This window comes from Taeniopygia guttata, chromosome 21 (genome assembly GCF_048771995.1).
Source record: "Taeniopygia guttata chromosome 21, bTaeGut7.mat, whole genome shotgun sequence".
In the NCBI taxonomy this organism is placed as follows: domain Eukaryota; kingdom Metazoa; phylum Chordata; class Aves; order Passeriformes; family Estrildidae; genus Taeniopygia; species Taeniopygia guttata.
Window position 1 is genome coordinate 777,754 of NC_133046.1, and position 18,805 is coordinate 796,558.

The 18,805-nt window shown below is 54.4% G+C and overlaps 1 protein-coding gene, 2 long non-coding RNA genes and 1 other non-coding gene across 5 annotated transcripts; 1 reads left to right on the top strand and 3 right to left on the bottom strand.

Moving 5' to 3' along the window:
• Positions 1 to 751: 751 nt before the first annotated feature.
• GPR157 (G protein-coupled receptor 157) lies at positions 752 to 11,621 on the bottom strand. 2 transcript variants are annotated; one of them, XR_012051694.1, is made up of 6 exons: positions 11,180 to 11,621; positions 5,751 to 5,964; positions 4,060 to 4,254; positions 3,047 to 3,309; positions 1,858 to 1,962; positions 752 to 1,438 (listed from the first exon to the last, which is right to left on the bottom strand). XR_012051694.1 is itself a non-coding variant. In XM_030289221.4 (5 exons), exons 1-4 carry the CDS (start codon positions 11,551 to 11,553, stop codon positions 3,082 to 3,084), a joined length of 1,011 nt encoding a protein of 336 aa, XP_030145081.4. In that variant the 5' UTR covers positions 11,554 to 11,621; the 3' UTR covers positions 752 to 1,438; positions 3,047 to 3,081. The 2 variants fall into 2 exon arrangements, 1 of the variants encoding a protein (XP_030145081.4); XM_030289221.4 differs by lacking the exon at positions 1,858 to 1,962.
• Positions 11,622 to 12,740: 1,119 nt separating this feature from the next.
• On the top strand, positions 12,741 to 16,379 carry LOC140680423 (uncharacterized). Its single transcript, XR_012051697.1, has 2 exons — positions 12,741 to 13,030; positions 14,280 to 16,379. It is a non-coding gene; the product is annotated as an uncharacterized lncRNA (long non-coding RNA).
• Positions 13,342 to 15,416, bottom strand: LOC116809194 (uncharacterized). Its single transcript, XR_012051695.1, has 3 exons — positions 15,309 to 15,416; positions 13,733 to 13,865; positions 13,342 to 13,489 (listed from the first exon to the last, which is right to left on the bottom strand). It is a non-coding gene; the product is annotated as an uncharacterized lncRNA (long non-coding RNA).
• Positions 16,380 to 17,143: 764 nt separating the features above from the next.
• Positions 17,144 to 17,215, bottom strand: MIR34A (microRNA mir-34a). The gene has a single exon (NR_049134.1). It is a non-coding gene; the product is annotated as a microRNA mir-34a (primary transcript).
• Positions 17,216 to 18,805: the final 1,590 nt, after the last annotated feature.

The following is an 18,805-nucleotide window of genomic DNA, read 5'->3' on the forward strand; positions in this document are numbered from 1 at the left end:
TCCTGTTGGACTTGGCAAAGGACAGAGCCAGGAACGAGCAAAGAGCTGATTTTACAGGCATTTTACAAGCACATTTTCCATCTCAGCTGCAGCACATCCCAAGTTTTACATCTGCTCTTCACCCCAGAGCTTGTGTGCCTGGAGACTTCCACTCTGCTCCGTGCCCCCCCTGCCCTCACCCAGCTCATGGGAAGAGTTCCCCTGCAGGGATCGATTTATTTACCCTCAGCCTAATGATCTGTGCTCAAGGCTGGATCCTCTGAAACCCTGATACCTTTGGGGGGAAGAAAATGATTAAGAGGGAAAACTTAAGTTTGCAGACAGTTTGCTGGAGAACGTTAGTGGTGAGCTCTAAATGTGATGTTTGAGCAGGAGCTGGCAGCCAGCCCTGCTGCAGGGTGCTCGTTCAATGCCCACCCTGAGGAGACATCCCTCACGATATATCCACGAGTGACACCCTCTCACCTGCATTTTGGGAAGGAATTTCATGTTCAGGCAAAGCTAATTCAATATTCTGAGCTACAACGGGACTTTAGGTGAAACAAGGATTTCAGAAATTAATTATCTGCCTGAAAATAAGCCATACACAGACCCTGCTTTACCACTGTCCAAGTGGCTTCCAGTCAAACACGGAGAGGGAGATTTGAGGCTGATCCCCAGCAGAAGGAAGGGCTCTGCAGGGAGCAGCAGCAGAGTTGGGCTCTGGGACCAAGATCCTGTCTGTGCTGCACAAATGCAACGCTGGGCAGTGTCCTGGTAAAGAAACTGAGCTTTATTTTGTCCAAGTTGGAGAAAATCCTTTAAAAACGAGCCAGTGAGGAGCTGTGAATGAGGTAAAACATTCTCTCCAGCCCTTCCCCAGGCTGATGCAGCAGTCCCAAGGCACAGACAAAGGCCAGGAGCTCTGAGCTCTGGGGCAGGCACTGTCCTGCTGCTGGAGCCTGGGGCACATCCCCACATCCCTGAGCACCAGGGAGCCTGCAGGGCTCCAAGTCCGTCAGAACCCCCCTCTGCCACCACAAACCCCAGTGGTGGCAGCCCCTAAACAGCACGGAGGAGGGATAAACATCCAGAGGCACCAGCCATCAGCACCACAAAAAAACATTATTTTGTCCCTGTTCAGGTGAGGAACAGAGCCGGGCTGGAGCCCCCAGCAGGGCTCCCACAGCTCCAGTGAGAGCCAGGCCCAGGCCAGTCCTTCCAGCAGCTGCCTGGGGTTTGTTCAGCCCAGAACTCACCAGGCACAGCAAGCGAGACCCCAGACAAGTGTTCAGCTTCCAGCGAGGGGAGGGAAGGGGGGAGATAAACCGGGGTGCAGTCTGTTCCAGGGGATCCCCACGCAGCTGAGGAGCAGGGACCTGTCCAGGGCTCAGAACTCTCCAGCGCCGCTTTCCCCAGGCTGCAGCTCCCTCTGTGGGGCTGTGCCAGCTCCCTGCACCTGCAGGGACAGGACAGTGACACTGCAGGGACAGTGACAGTGACACCCTGCACCTGCAGGACAGGACAGTGACACTGCAGGGACAATGACAGTGACACTGCAGGGACAGGACAGTGACACTGCAGGGCTGTGCCATCACCCCACACCTGCAGGAACGAGGCACAGTCACACCCCTGGAGCTGGAATTGTAACCCTGGCCCACTCCTCCAAAAGCATTTCTCAGAGCTCTGTATTGGAAAAAGGTGAACTGAGGACATGGAATCTGTTTTGATTATTTTTGATGTTGTTTTTTCTGCTGTTTTGTCTTCCCTTAAGCCAAGTTGGTGACAATCCTACTTTCTCTCTTCAGGGCTGGCTCCAAAAAAACCTGAACACAGCACGATACTAAGTCTCATAAAATTTAAACATTTCTATCCTACCTTTCTGCAAGAAGTTTAACACATCTCCTCTTTCCAAGCCTTGTGGGACTCACAAGAGGTTGAGCTATCAAGGTTGCTGTTTAGCTTTCAGAAGTTTCTAAAAGCCTTTTGAAAGGAGAAAAAACAACTCTTGAAGTCATCTATGGCACAGATAAGATGCTTCCATCTGCCTTTCAAAGACTCCAGGGAGGCCGAGGAGCAGAGCCATTCTCATGGGTGTTTACACAGCCTGTGCACATTAGGGTTTAAATATACTAATATAATTATAAAGGGGATGCCAAGGCTTCAGGAAAGAACAGGAGTCACCTCTGCCCACAGAGGCATCCCCCTGTGGGGAGAAATTGGGGCACCAAACATCTGATCTGTGCAGTACTGACAAAACGTGTGTGCAGGTGGCACTTCACACTAAAAAGAGCCACCAGTTCCTCTTCAGCCCTGCCTGGTACCCCATTCCTGTGGGCAGACAGCCCTGCAGCCCAGTTCCTCCTTTCACTCTGAGGCAGCTCTGGAAACACTCTGGGAGCGTGATGGGGCTGCAGGGTCAGACAGGGAACCCCCAGAGCAGCAGCAGAACCCCCTGTGACTGCTCCATGTCCCTGTCCCCTGTCCCCTGTCCCTGCTCCCTGTGACTGCTCCATGTCCCTGTCCCCTGTCCCTGCTCCCTGTGACTGCTTCATGTCCCTGTCCCCTGTCCCATATGCCTGCTCCCTGTCCCCTGTGACTGCTCCATGTCCCTGTCCCCTGTCCCTGCTCCCTGTGACTGCTCCATGTCCCTGTCCCTTGTCCCTGCTCCCTGTGACTGCTCCATGTCCCTGTCCCCTGTCCCCTATGCCTGCTCCCTGTCCCTGCTCCCTGTCCTCTTTGACTGCTCCCTGCTCCCTGTGACTGTCCCCTATGACTGCTCCATGTCCCTGTTCCCTGTCCCCTCTGACTGCTCCCTGTCCCCTATGCCTGCTCCCTGTGATTGCTCCCTGTCCCCTGTGACTGCTCCCTGTTCCCTGTCCCCGGTCCCTGCTCCCTGTGACTGTCCCTATGACTGCTCCATGTCCCTGTCCCCTGTCCCCTGTCCCTGCTCCCTGTCCCCTGTGCCCTGTCCCTGTCTCCTGTCCCTGTCCCCTGTGTCCCTGTCCCCAGCCCTCCCAGGGGTGCACAGGCAGGGCAGGAGGAAATCTTTACTCTGGCATTTTACCTCAAGAGAAGCAACCAGCAGCATCCAGGGCCAGCTCAGGTGCTGGGGAGCAGCGGCTTCGCCGGGCCGGGGTCAGGCTGGTCCCTGTCCCCGTCCTGGTCCCCGTGGGGCTGCTGGCCGGAGCCGGGGGCGCGCAGGCCGGGCCAGGCCCGCAGGCCGCAGCAGCCGCAGCACAGCAGGCCCCGCAGCCGGGCCCGCACCGCCCGCGTGCACAGCACGAACAGGATGCAGTTGGCTCCTCCTTGGAACGTGTTCCCAATTCCCTGCGAGAAAGGAATCCCATTGCCCTGCCGGAAAGGAATCACCCGGGGCTGCTCTCACCGCCACCCCCGGAGAACAGCAAACAGTGTGACAGGTTAAATTGAGCTGGTTTTTCCCCAAAAAGCACCAAAAGCGGAGCGGGGGGCTGTGGTGTGCTGGCACTGCTGTAGGGCAGGCGCAGGCTGAGCCCTGCTGGAGGAGGGACACCCAACATTTCCGCAGAGCTGTCCCTGTCCCTCCCTGCTGTGGCACTCAGGTTCAGTCAAAGAGAGAAACTGAGAGTTTCTAGCCAGGCAGATGCCTGAGAAAGAGCTGGAGAGAATAGAAATAATTCTTTATCTCTCTTGCTCTCACATTGTTTAAAGTTCTATCACTGTGTGTCAAGCACTCTGCACCAATGCTCTGCATGGTTTTCACTTCAGAACCAATGGGTTTGGCCTTTGTGAAGCTCTGTATAACAGAGCAGTGTATTTTGAATAAATCAGAGTTTTACACTCAGCAGCTTCTGGTCAGAGTCTTCTCATTCCCGTCCTGCCTCGACAGCAGCACCCTGCCAGTGCAGCTTTCCTCTGCAGCCACTAGATGCTGCTGGAACCGCTCCTGCTGCAGCTCCTGCTGCACTTCTGCCTCTGCTGCAGCACTGCTGCTGCCAGGCATGCCCTGAGGGCAGCAGGAGCTCTTGCAGCCCTCCCAAGACACCGGGAGCACCAAAGCTGACCTGGCCCGGGACGCCTCTGCGGGCAAACACTCACGTGCAGGACAACCAGGACGGGGTTCTGCACGGCGGGGGAGCCGCAGAGCGTCAGCACGAAGCGCACCGTGCTCCAGATGCGGAGGAAGATGAAGATGACGGGGATGAGGATCAGCTTCTTGTCCGCCACGCTGGCGCGGGGCTGCAGGGCCGGGGCTCCGGGCAGGATGGGGCGATACTCGGAGAGCGCGGCGTGCTGCGGGACGGGGGACAGGGATGGGCACAGGGCCCGAGCCTGCGGACACGGGGCAGCTCCAGGGCTCCTCACGGAGCAGAGGAGCCCCTCAGGAGGGAGCAGGTGCTGTGAAGAGCAGCAGGCACACTCTGTTCGGGAACACCAACACTCCTGCTGAAGGCAGGCGGTGGCACTGCTCCCTGTGCCGCTCTAAAGGCTGGGGGAGAACGGGGCCAGCTGCCCCAGCAGTGCCCAGCAGTGCCCAGCAGTGCTCCCTGCAGTGGGGAGGCCCAGCAGTGCCCAGCAGTGCTCCCAGCAGTGCCCAGCAGTGCCCAGCAGTGCCCAGCAGTGCTCCCAGCAGTGCTCCCAGCAGTGCCCAGCAGTGCTCCCAGCAGTGCCCAGCAGTGCCCAGCAGTGCCCAGCAGTGCTCCCAGCAGTGCCCAGCAGTGCCCAGCAGTGCCCAGCAGTGCCCAGCAGTGCTCCCAGCAGTGCCCAGCAGTGCTCCCAGCAGTGCCCAGCAGTGCCCAGCAGTGCTCCCAGCAGTGCCCAGCAGTGCTCCCAGCAGTGCTCCCAGCAGTGCCCAGCAGTGCTCCCTGCAGTGCTCCCTGCAGTGCTCCCTGCAGTGCTCCCTGCAGTGCCCAGCAGTCCCTGGCAGAGGCAGGAGCCCGGGCCAGCTTTCCCGGCGGTGACACTGCTCTCTCTGCCCGGGCTGGGACACCGTGTCCTGCCTGCTGCACACCAGCTGATGCTGACAGGCACCAGCAAACCCTCCCCAGCTCCCAGGACACTCGGGGCTGTGAAAACCACCTCACTCTTCAACTCCTCTGCAGGATCCTGCCCTACCCAGGGCTGTGCTCATCCCCACCACCACCACAGCTGCACCACAAGCAGAGGCAGCAATTTCCAGAGGGACATCTACCCACACCTGGGGCTTTTTTCCCTGACCCAGCTCAGAGAGAAAAGGAATCTCTGGGTGGTGCCACTCTCATCTGGGTTTGTCTGTTATGCAAATGCTGTCCTAGATGCCTGGATTCTGTGTGTTCACAAGGAACAGCAAGGACTGAAGCTCTGAATTCCAAACCCTGCTAGGACAGGCAGTCTCCTGTATGGTGCCCAGAGCCATCCAGTGCCTGGACTCCCAAATGGAGCTTTGGGCTGCCACTACAAAATAACATTCACAAACACAAACTATCATTGGAGGCACTAAAAGGACTGAGGCTTGAGAATTCCAATCTTGGAACAAGTGGAACTGCAGAAAACTGATTAAAGCTGAATTTGTCCTTCACATTCTCTTTCAATTCTTACTGTAGCATTTCCCTCATGAACATCCCACAGCCCCTGCTCGTTTTCAAAGGGCTTTCACATTCTGCTTGTGCTAAGTCACTGTGTGCTGGTGCTGCTGGATCAGGGCACCGCTTCTCCCAGGGACATTTCAGTGTCGTGAAGCACCTCCTGCCTGAACAAGGAGCAAGAAATGCAGAGCGTGGGGGGATGGAATCACCCAGCAAAATACTCACTGCTCTGTTAATGTGCTTCTTGATGAGGATGTAGAGCACTGGCAGGGTGACATAGGCCAGGATCTCCCAGACCTTCCCCGTCAGCAGCATCCACAGGAGCCGATCCTCAGCATCCAGGTTGACCCAGCACCAGCCCACAGAAACGTTGGAGGCGTCGTAGCCAATCTTCTTCAGAGCCACAGCGGCCACCGTGATGGCCAGGGGGACACCCCAGCTGGGAGGGGACACAGAGAAGGGGGTTAAGCCAGGAGCATCCTCAGCTGAGCCCCCCACACCTCAGGAAGGGGGTGCAGACCCAGGGATTCTCCCCCAGACAGGATTCCAGTGCCTATCCCAGACCAGCAGCACTGCTGCAGCAGGGGAGGGGAAGTGGCCAGCAGGTTCTGGGCAGTGAATGGGCCAGGGCTGCAAATCCACCTCCTGGGGACCTGGTGGGAGTGTGAGCCAGCCCTGAGGGCAGCTTGCAGGGATGTGCTGTGCTCTGAGCTGGCCCTCCCAGCACAGCCAGGGCAGCAGCACCCATCCCACCTCCTGCCCTTCTCCGCTCCCTCCTGGACACAGGGAGGTGAAGGGTTTGCCAAGACCAGGGCATTGTAAAATGTGATTTTCCTGCAGGACCCAGCCAGCTGATCCTGAGCTTTCAGAGTACAAGCAGCCAAGTCCCACCTTCTGATTCCAAAGTGAAACTCTGCACACAAAGCAATCCACAACTTCGTCTGCCAGTGGTTTGTTTGTTTGCTTTAAGTGGAGATGTAGTCGGTATTTTGGGAGCAAAAATATGATTTCTGAAGCACAAAGAGGCAGGGAAAAGTACTGGTAGTAACAGCAAAAAGCGAAGAAAGCAAAGAGGAGCCACATCCACATAAGTTGCACCGGTGACTTTGGCTTCTCACTGGTGGCAGAGGCAAATACAGGGAAGCCTTTAGAAGAAAAACAACTGTGGTGACACACTTGAATGAAGTCACTCAGCAGCTTGGGCTGCCCACAAGAAACCACGAGGAAGAACAGAGGAATCCCAGCAGCCCAAACAAAAATTCCACCACAAGAGTGCCCCTGTGTCACCTGCCCTGGCCACGGCCACCCCGCAGCGAGGGACAGGGGCTCAGGCTGGGCTTCCAGCACAGAAACAAACCCATTACTGTCCTGCTCTCTTCCACTGACAGCCTGCAGCAGCTGCAGGGAGCACAGGAAGGAGCTTGCCCCCAAAAACCAGAGACACCAGACCAGGTAGGCAAAGAGCAGTTGTTGCCTTGACTGGGTTATCTGAAATGCCATAGCCCAACTGCAGAACCAGAGATAATCCCATGAGATTAGATTTCAAAAATACCCCATTTCCTACTCTTAAATAATGTCTGGATTCACCTGCTCACAAAACAAACAAATATAAATATAAGGCTGTAAAAAAAACCTTAGAGTCAACTCTCCAGCCCGTTTAGAACATTTTGTCTCGGGGCTCAGCTCAGAACAGGCAGTGCTATTCCAAGCCAGTGCTGTTATTTAAGGACAGTTGTGCTGCAGAAAGCCCTCCCCACTCTGTTATCAGAGCAGACTTCTAAAAACATCCCAAACGTCACCACCACCATGAAAGTTTCCACACAATTCAGGAGTCCTTTTTGTTAAACCGGTGATTTCTCAGAAAACAACTGCAAATGCAAGGACATTCCATTCTCAGCACTCCTGCAAGCACTAAGGTAGAGAATTCAAGAGAAATGGCACTTCCTTAAAGAAACCATGTAAAGGCACAAAGGCAGCAAGAAAAAGGAACTGGATTAAGAAAGTAATTTGCCTAAATAATGATCTCATCAGTGAGCTGAAAGTGCACAAGAATGACGACAAAACCAGGTCAAATAATGGTGTGTGGATGTTAGACAGGACAGCATAAGTACAGACACAGAGAGGCCACAGGAGGAAATAATTCACCCCTGAGAAAGGGATTTAAAAACCTTCAGGAGATAACTGGTGAAAGGAAGAATAAAAGTGCTGCATTAACAGGAAGTTAATCTTCACTGGAATAACATTCTGGGATCAGATGGATATTTACCACTAACACCTGGCAAAAGGATCACCAACAAAGTGAAATTAGAGAGGACCTAGGAAGGAACCAGACATTTCTGTGAAGTTCAGCTCCATTTTAGCAGGCTGGAAAGGAGAACTGAGACTGGTGATTCAGCTGTTCTTCAGAGCTCCAAAGTGACAGATTCAGGAGGGCTGCCAAATGTCAGTGCTTTTACTGCACCAGGAGAGTGGGGGAACTGAAGAACCAGGACAGGTCATCTCCCAAGGTGTGTTTAAGGACTGGAATAAAAAGGATCCAAGATAACAGAGAAGCAGAAATATTCCTCTGAGCCCCAAAGAGCAATTATGCAGGCTGGGCCTCTCCCCAGCACCCCTGAATGCAAACATTGTGGGAGAGAAGGGAAGAGGACTCCTCCTTCCTGCAAAAAGGCTGCAAATCCAACCTGTAACACAGACACAGCAGTAATTAATCCTCCAATACAGCTCCTGTGATCTATGAATAAAAAACCATCCAACCCAGCAGATCTTTGCACAGCCACAGCAAAACAAGGCAAGGTGAGGACCCTTCAGCTCCAGCAGTGCTCAGCTCGACCTGCCCTGGTTTTCTGGGGTCAGATTGCCCAATAACCACATTTTGATTTATGCTTTGATTTTTTTCCCCCCAGAGGTTCTCACAAGCAGGTGATTTGCTGTCACCTGCCTGCACAGGTTAGACAAGGAGCCATCCTGCAGGCAGTTCCTTCTGGGGACAGGAATTTTTACTCTGTAAGGAGGGAAAAATCAGGCTCCTGGATATCCCAGGCAGGCCCAGGAAGGAGCCCTGAGCACACATTGTAACCAGAACTCCAAATTTGCCCAAATTTATGGTTGTAATGATCTGCACAGCCTGATCATGAAATGAAAACCCTTCAAATGTTGTCAGCAATGGGTATCAAAAGCCAAGCAGGAAACAATCCCAAGGTGGGCTCTGCCTGGTCCATTCCTCACCCCGAGTTTGGATCAGCTTCTCTCACAACAAAGGTGATGTTTTCCAGCCAGATGACACCTGACACTTGGAAATCCAGAAGCAGTGAGGCAGCCTGGCCATTGGCACGCTGGATGCCAGAACTCACATTTTGCAGCTACGTAAATGTTTCCAAAGCTGGCTGTGGGCTTGTTTTCAAAGCTCATCTGAGCTCAACAGGTTTAAAAGCAAAGCAGAGGCTGTAGCTCTGCAGCCTAGAATTGGTGGAGGTGTTACCACAGGCATCCATCCCTGTGGCACAAACCTGTCTGACGGGGCTGATCCACTGTGACATCCTCGTTTCCCTCAGGAAAATTCCAGGTTCTGACTTCCAACATGTATTTAGTCAGCTCCATCTCCAAGCATTATGGCCAGAATTTCATTTCTCAGGTAAGTACAAAAGTGCAGGGAAGGAAAGCAGGACGATGTGTCACGAGGGGACGGGCAGAGAACACGTCCTCACTTGTTGTCTCTGGCTTTTCAGACACATCCTAAAGCAGAGGCAGCTTTAAACACTGGCTCTGCACAGAACAGGAGGAATTTACAAAGCAGAACCTGATCACAGGTGCTCAACAGCCTTTAAACAGAGCAAATGGTGCTGATCAATAGCAAGGACTGAAGATGGCATTTCATTTTTATTGTAAAGAACCGAAAATAAACGGAACAAAGTCACCCAGAAGCTCAGCCTGAGCACCTCTCCCTCCGGGTCAGGGGTCAGAGCAATCTCTCGCCCAGGATTTTTACAGTTTTTAGGGAGTGCACAGATTACAGCCAGCACTGGTTCAGTGTCCCTGTTTCTCTCCACACTTGGTAGCTGACAGCGCTGAGGAGCATTAAACCAGATGGAGAAACTGAAGCACAGACAAAAGCCACACAAGCAATTAGCAGACGGGGAAATTACAACTAGGCCAGATTTGCCTGAGCTCTTTGATGTGCCTGATGGAGCCAGAATGCCCAGGAAGGAGTCAGACTTGATTTTGAGATCCATTAAGCAACATGTGGCTCTTTACCAGCACCCTGTCCTCACCGCAGCTCTCAGAGTGCAACTCTCCATTTACTGCAGGTGGAATAACAGAAATGCTCCTCCAGTGCCTCTTGTGCCAGCTGCAGCAGCAGCCTGGCGTGCCCAGGGCCCTGTGAACCCCCAGCTCCTCACACAGCCCCTGCTGCCAAGAGCAGCTCCAGCAGGGCAGGAGCTGAACTTCCTCCCTGCTTCACACTCAAAGTCTCCCTGCTCCATCCTCACCTGGACTCAGCTCTACTGCAACCATGCTGTTTGAAACATAAAGGTGCCAAATATTTGACTAAGAAAACAAAGAAAATTCTCTACTTGTCCTGAGGGCTTTTCCCCCCCCTTTTAAACCAGATCACCCCTCTTATAAATTATTGCAAAAGTTTGGCAACACGGGGGACTAAAGGATCACTGCTTTGCTCAGCGTGGATGTAGCACATGATTCCACAAGCTCCCATTGCATAATGAAAGCTTTTACTAAACATGTTGTGAAAAATCAGTGCCCTAAATAGCAGAAACTGAGACATAAAGCTACACTGTGGACTGGTTTGTCTTGCTTGCAATCAAACATGCCAAAACAACCTTCGGAGTGCTTCTCTAGCAGTTTCATCACTTGTGGGCAACATTTTCCTGTGAGTATGGAACTACAGCAACCTGCCTGGGCAGAGGGGAAGGATCCACAGACCAGGCTGACAGGGAGGTTGGGGACCTGTGGAAACAGATCCCAAACACGGAAGCTTGGGCAGCAGCAGGCAGGTATCACAGACACAAAGTTTGTTATGTTATTTCCAGAACATCAGAGCAGACTGCAGGGAAAGCAGAAGGATTTGCAGCCATTAGCACTCACAAGAGATTTTTTTAAGCAACCTTGAACAAAAAAACTTCAACTTTTCCACATCTCCACCTGTTCACTTGGGAAGGGAAAGGGGGAACAGGGTGGGTTAGTTAAAAACAGCAAAACCCCTGTTGAGGAGGAACCTGAGGGGAAGGAGAGGAGAAGGAAAGCGCAGAGATGCCCGAGGCTCCATCACCGCGCAGGGTGGGTGTTACACTGCGCTCAGGCCATGTGTCCCCATTCCCCAGGACCCCTGTGACACTGATCAGATAAACCTGGACCCCTCCTTCCAGCCCCACCAGGGCTGGTGGAGAGCCAAAAGAGCCCTCCGTGTCCAGAGCCGAGGTAAGGCCATGTCCCTTCCTGATCACCCTCTTTTCCCCTGCTCTTCCCTTGGACCATGCAATAAAGAGCTGGACAACCACATCGGGGTGAGAGCCTCTTTTGGAGATCTTTGCCCATCTCCTGATGTTCTGGGCTAGCCTGACAATGTAGGGGCTGAGAGAGAGGGGAAAGGTCAGGTGGGGGTGGCCGGGGGTCCCGGGGCAGCACACAGCACCCACCTCACGGCGTGGAAGCCCCAGAGCAAGCCCGTGCCCGCGGGCGAGCCCCTGACGAGGGTCAGGTACAGGTAGAGGGCGATGGCCATGGTCCAGAAGAAGGAGCTGGTGTTGGCGAAGGTGGACAGGGCGCCCTGCAGGACGCAGTCCCACGAGGTGCGCTGGAAGTCCCGCAGCACCCCGTAGAAGTAGGAGAGGGCGGAGAGCAGGTCGGCCAGGGAGAGCTGCAGCAGCAGCTGCCGCGGCCGCGTCCGCAGCTCCGGCCAGCGCGCCTGGGAGCCGAGCAGCAGCGCGGAGCCCGCGCAGGACAGCGCGCACGACAGCAGCACGGCCCCGCGCTCCGCCGGCGGCAGCCGCGTGGGCGGCAGCGGGGACATCCCGCGCGGGGACAGGGGGGACGGAGAGAGGGGACAGGGGGGACAGCGGGGACAGCGGGGACAGAGAGAGGGGACAGAGGGGACAGAGAGAGGGGACAGAGAGAGGGGACAGAGAGAGGGGACAGAGAGCGGGGACAGAGAGCGGGGACAGAGAGCGGGGACAGAGAGCGGGGACAGAGAGCGGGGACAGCGGGGGGATGGCCCGGGACAGAGAGCGGGGACAGCGGGGACAGAGAGAGGGGACAGCGGGGACAGAGAGAGGGGACGGACAGCGGGGACAGAGAGAGGGGACGGACAGCGGGGACAGCGGGGGGATGGCCCGGGACAGCGAGCGGGGACAGCGAGCGGGGACAGCGGGGGGATGGCCCGGGACAGACAGCGGGGACAGAGAGAGGGGACAGAGAGAGGGGACAGCGGGGACAGAGAGCGGGGGGACAGAGAGAGGGGACAGCGGGAGGACGGCCCGGGACAGACAGCGGGGACAGCGGGGGGGACAGACAGCGAGGGGACAGCGGGGACAGAGAGCGGGGGGACAGCGGGGACAGAAGGGACAGCGGGGGGATGGCCCGGGACAGACAGCGGGGGGACAGAGAGCGAGGGGACAGCGGGGACAGAGAGCGGGGGGACAGCGGGGACAGAAGGGACAGCGGGGGGATGGCCCGGGACAGACAGCGGGGGGACAGAGAGCGAGGGGACGGCGGGGACAGACAGCGGGGGACAGACAGCGGGATGGAGCGAGGGGACAGCGGGGAGACAGACAGCGGGGACAGATGGGGATGGCCCGGGACAGCGGGGGGACAGCGGGGGGACGGCGGGGACAGACAGCGGGATGGAGCTGGGGGGCAGCGGAGAGGAGCGGGGGGATGGAACAGGGAGACAGTGGGGAGACAGTGGGATGGAGCAGAGGGACAGCGGGGGACAGCAGAGAGGAGCGAGGGGACAGAGCGATGCAGCCCCGCGGGACGGGCCCGCTCCGGCCGCAGTGACCGCAGTGTCCGTCCCGCTCCGGCCGCAGTGACCGCAGTGTCCGGCCCGCTCCGGCCGCAGTGACCGGCCCGTTCTGCCGGAGCCCGGAGCCGGCTCGGCAGCGCAGGAGAGCCCCGGGAGCGGCGGGCCCGGCCCGCCCCTGTCGTCATGTGAGGCCGGCCCGGCCCCCTCGCTGCCGAGGGAATCCCCACCGGCACCGGCACCGGCACCGAGATCGGCACCGGGCCCGGAGCCGCTCCCGCCGGGGCGCACGGAGCGCGCCCACCGCGGCCCCGCAGCCCAGAAAATCGTGTTTCCCTTTTTATCTTTCACTCCAAAAACCCGCCCGGGCCACCAGGAGCGAGGCAGGAATGAACCCCCGCGTTGCTGTTGTCTCCTGCCTCCCCCACGGACACCTCCAGCTCTCCTCCCTGCTGAGCCAGAGCCACCGGGATTTACACACAGATTTATACACAAGCTGCTGCCTTTGGAAATGACATCTTCTTCCAAGGTACCTTAATTACCGCTCGGTTAAACTTCAGTCAAACAGCCTTTACTTTTTTAGGAATTTATTTTGGAGCGTGATGCCTCCTGCATGTTCCTTATAGGAAACGGAAGCTGCAGCAACTTGCATTTGCCTCACACAAATCTGATACCATCCGACCCCTCAAAAAAACTCACTAGACAAAGCTTTGTCGAGGCTGCATTCCCAGTTGTTGCTCTTACACATTCTTGGCCTCCTCCTTGTTCCCTGGTTTCCCTTTTCCCCACTTTTATAGCACAAGCCCCACCTACCACAGACATCCAGACAAGCACCCTGCCTAGTGAGCACTGCTTTTATTTTGGGTGATGGATGTGGCTCCACAACACAGCTTAATTAAGTCTTGCCAGATAGAGAACCAAGATAAATCCAGAACTTGCATTTCCACTGACTTGTGGCTGTGATTCAGATATTCCTTTTTCCTCAGTTCTAAAAAAAAAAATACGGCTCGTCAGGTCATCATAAATCGTTGAAATAAAAACCAGAGAAGTGAATCTTTGCCTTAGCAATCAGAAATAGGACAGGCAGAGGATTTTCTGCCGGGTCTCTCCCTGCTTTCTAAAATAGTTTGCACACAGAAGTCACTGCTCAACAGCAGGCCATACTCAAAGAGATTGTGATTCAAAACTGAGCGACAAAAGGCAAATAATTCTTACTAAAGATTCCCATCACCTTCCACTTTCTCAGCTCCTCCACGTGCAGGACGTTCAGCATCTCTGTGGCACTGCTGTCACCTGATGTTGTCACCTCCTCACTGCAGGGCAGGGGAGCAGCTGTTCCTCCTCCAGCCCCAAGGAATCTGCAGCTGCCCAGAGAACAGGAATATTTGGGAAGTGCCCAAAGACACGTCTCAGTTCAAAGGCAGCATTGTCTATAGCTCAGGAACAAAACTCTAAGGAAGTGGCTTTTCATACAGCAATGCACACAATGAAAATTTTCCTTTCAGAATTTCACCTTTAGATGCTTTTTACAGCATAGGGAGATAAAGGAACATGGTATTTGGTGAAAAGACACAGATAATCTTTTTCAATGACTGGAATTCACCCCACCAACCACCAAAAGAGCTTTCTGACACACAGGCTGCACTCTGCATCTTATAAAGCGCTGGGTGAGCTGTAACTACATAAATTTACCTCCACTGTGAGACAGAATGTACTGATATAACCTTCAAATTATTTTTAAATGGTTTCAACAAGAAGTTTTTACTTTGCCTTTGCAGCTGCGTAGGAAGCTGGGCTGAGGCACAGTTCTCCATTAACTGGGAACCTGGTCATGGGCCTTGGGGCTTTTAAGTGAAGATCAGGAGCTGAGACCCCACAGCACCTCTGCATATCACAGACAGTGCCTTCAGAGGGCCTGCTGCTCTCCTGGCTCTGGTGCCACGTCAGTGAGACACTTCTATCAGAGATGAAGCCACTCCATGGGAAAAGCGCACGGGCAGAAGTTCTGCTCTGGCTCTGTTTTACTCCCCTGAAACGCTCAAAGCTCTGGGCTGGCCAGGGAGGAGGAGAACCTTCTCCTGAGCCATTAACACTGCCCCACATGCCACCTCTGCAGCATTTGTTTTGTTTGTCCCTGCCAGCTGAGGAGCCCGAGGGGGATGAGCCCCTCTGCCCCCAGTGCCAGCACAGCCCAGCGGGCTCAGCACCCACAGCAGGTCATTGCTGGCCCGGGCACAGGGTGAATCCTCTCCCACCACACTGTCCTGCTCTCCCAGCTCCTCCCCACCTCTGACAGAGGCAGGAGCCTCCAACAGCAGCAAAGGGACCTTGCTCACCTTTGTCTGCACCTGCATCACACCCTCAGCTCGGGCAGCACTTTCAGGTGGGAGCCCGGAAAAGAAGGTGAGTGCAGTTTCACTGAACCCATTAAAAAGAGTTAAAAAGCAGTACAATAACCAATAAAAAGCACTGCAATAACCAGGACCCTTCAGTGTCTGAGCTCTCAAACACCACACAGCTGATTCCAACCACAGAAGGCAGAACAATTGCTTCTTGCACTCCTTAGCTCCTCAGGGCTCAGCCTGAGAACAGCTAAGACACACAAGTCCCACCCTTCTCAGGGCAATCCAGAATGAAATGCATCCTGCAGCCTTCCCTGGCACAGGGAATTTCCTGGAAATCCATTTCCCACAGACCCTCAGCACCAGGATTTGTGTGAGACCCCAGCCAGGAGAGAACAAGCTGAAACAGAGACTGACTCTGGAAGTGGAACACAGTTCAGAAAGAAAGCCAGCCAAGAGTTTTACCAGCACTGGGCTCTTCATTTCCAGGAGAACGGGAGCGTTTCCTAAGTCAGCACCTGATCCTCGGGGTCGCTGCGTGGGCTGAAGGCAAAGCCAGGGGAGCAGGGTTAAGGAAGGCTCCTGAGAGAGGAGAAACACTCATGCTTGTCCTTTGTGGCTTTCTCTAGCATGTGACAAAAAAAAAGTACATTTCTTGCACTCCTGGCACAGACTAAGGACCTAATCCTTGACTTCATTAACCCCTTCTCTTCCATTTTGGACAGACACCAATACTGACAGCTTTTGATACAGCACTGCTGAGAGACATCCAGGGCTGCTTGGAAAATTCCAGAATGATCACTCAGAGCCTTCAGAGCCATCTCTCAGCAGCTGCCCCCTCCAGACACCTTTCTTCAAGGAGATTCAGAAGACTCAGGTAAAAAACCCACAAGGAAATACGTTCCCTGGGTGTCCAGCCAAGGAAAAGGAGCAGCAAGGCAGGCAGGCAGTTCCATCCACCCTCAATTCCAGCAGCTCCCACTCTCCTCCAGGAGCCAGATCTGCCACCCAAGGCACCCTCATGCCATCCCAGTAACTGCAAATGAGGGAATTAAAGCTACTTTTAGTTAATTCCACATCCTCTGGATACACTAACTGAAAAGAAGTTGAATTAAAGCTATTTTAATTTATTCCCAGTCCTCTGGAAATGCCCTTTCACCAGACCAGCACAAGTGGCAGCTCCTGGAGTAACAAACCTTCAGCTGTTGGCAGGCTCAGGGTGGGGATGGAGGAACAAACAGGACCCTGGAAAAAGCTGCTGGGTGAGGATTGAGTCTGTCCTGTCCCATCCCCAGAGCAGAGTCTGTACCCCACACACAGCAAGCAGAGATGCTCAGTCATTTCCAACAGTGCCATTAGCATTAAAAAGTGTCCCAGGCTGCAGCCACGGCACAAGAATTCCAGCCAGCAGCTCTCAGGAGAAAAGCCACCAGCAATGAGGATTTTTTTTTTTGCAGGCAGAATGTAATTAGTGGCACTGCTGGAACCAAGCCAGCAGCAATCAATGGATTAAAGGATGCTCCAAGTGTTGTGATAGTTATTAATTTCCAATTTAAATTAGGGGATTAATATGGGATATTCCTTCGTGCTGCAGCTGTGTGGAGAAAAATAAAGATATTAATATTGTACATTCCATAATGAAACAGAGCATGCCACCAACAAACATCAAAAGTTGCATTTAAGACCTGATCATGAGCCCAGCCCAGCACGGAGGGAGGGGGCACTGGAAAGGGCATTTACACAGAAGGCAAAGAATGCCCCTGCAGTGATCTTCGTGGAACTTTCACTGGTATTTTTCTAATATTCTCATTATCTATAATAGCAAGGTAAGGAGTGCACCATGGTAGGATTTTTGGGGTGTAGCTTTTAGTGCCAATCAAACACCCTGGGCGAGGGAAAGGGCTGCCCACAGGTTTTAGCACAGGTGAGACAGAAAAGCTGAAAATGAGAGCCCCGAGCTGGAAAGAAGTCACAACACTCATCAGCTGCCCTGAGCCTCACTCCAGCTGTTTCCCACAAGGATCTGGACCAGAAGAAGTGCAAGGCAGCAGGAGGAGAGCTCTGCTGCAGGGAAAGGTGCAACAGAGCCCTCCAGAGGCACTGGGGAAGGACAGAGAAAGAGCCAAACTTGCAGCAGAGTGTTTGTTCATCTCCTCCTGCTCTTCTCGCCCCTCTCTGCAGTGGCATCAGGCGTCCCGTGGCACTCCTGCCATCAGCTGCAGCTCCTCAGAGACCCCTGGGCAGCGTCCCAGCCCCGGGCAGGGGCGAGGCAAAGCCCAACAATGTGCAGCACTTCTAGGGCAGTATACTTGCTGATTGCTTCCTTGACTATTGCTCACAACAACCAGCTAAGACACTGCCAAAGAAACACTCACAGCTGGCATCAAACCCGGGGGGAGCTGGGGCAGGTGGGCTGGAATCCTCCTCTCTTCTCACTCGCAGAGGGCCAGAGCCTGGGGACAAAGAAAGAGTCAGGGAAGAAGCAGCAGCAGTACTGAAAAAAAGCTTTCAAGGCTCAAACTCATAAATCAACAGTTGTCCTGTCCCTTACCCCCAAATCTTGGTTAACGCCTCTAAAAATTACCAGTGAGCTCAGGCTGGAAATGGGGAGCACCTGGGGAAACGGGACAACACCTCTGCCCTGAGCCACAGGTGGCTGAGAACGAAACCTCCACACTTTGCTTTCCACATTCTAGGAAATTCTGTTCTTCCCCTAGCAGTAACAGAACTTTCATCACTTTTTTCCACCCTCTTCTCTCCCAAATGAGATCAGAGATGTCCGGCAGCAACATCCTGAGCTCTGACTGCAAGGTTTTAAAGCAGCCCTGTCCCAGTGCCCACCCACAAGGGCACCTTTGTGCCATCCAGAATGTTCTTCACAACTTAGTGCACGGATTTGGTGCATGTTCTCGTCCCTTTACACCACTCCCTCCTGCATCTCAGCTAACTTAGACAGAACACACAGACTGAGCCCAAAGCTTTAAGCAGAATCCAAAACGTTCTGCCAAAGCTGCTCTGTGGTCCCTTGTCAGACACCACAGACACCAGCTCTGCCCACACTGCCCCTGGAGAAGGTCTTTGAGGAGCTCCAGCAGCAGCTGAGCAGAGCTGTTAATTGGCAGAGCTGTTAATTGTGGTGCAGACACAGCCCAGCCAGCAGCAGCCTGCAGCTCTGGCTGGGAGCAGAGCCTGCTGCCAGCCTGGCTGCAGGGGTGCCCTGCAAGCAGAGCTGCCCCTGCTCCTGCCAGCCCTGCTCTGCAGAGCCAGGACAGCCTGAGGACAGCAGGCTGAGGGATTCTGCTGATTCAGGAGCAGCCTGGGCAGCGTCCAGGCTGCTGCAGGCAGGGAGAGCCGTGACTCAGGAGCCCAGCACTGCGCAGGCCAGCCTGGGCTCTCAGCATCCCATCCCAAAACAGAAATCTGGGGCTTACAACCCAGCTGGGCCTGGAAAAACAAGTTTATCCAAGTCAAGATGTTCCTGACCTGGCCCCCAGATCAGCCTGCTGGGACAGGGGATGCTGCCAGGCTAATCCACAGCAGAGATTTTACTGTCACAGCACCTCTGGTAACTTCTTAGGCTCAGCCTTCTCCTTTATCAGGACTTTGAGGGATCTCTGGAGGACCCCCTGGACACGCCTCTCTCCTTTCTTCCAAGGCCAGGCCCACCCAGTTTTATCTTTGTTACCCTCAGATGCTCCCACATCTCCTCCCAGCCTGACCCTGGCTCCACCTCCTAAGAGAAAGGACCATCACCCCTGGCAGATGCATTTAGCAGTGCCCAGGAGTGCACTGCACTATTGCACACAAGGAGAGCGTCCTGCACCTCAGCTGCTTCCCCTGTGGAGGTGCAGCAGCAGATTTCCATCACCAGGGGCACATCTGCAGGAAGGCTCCACAGAACAGATTCCAACTCCATTTTCAGTAGCATACAAATTTTTAAACTCTATTTTCTCTTACCAAAG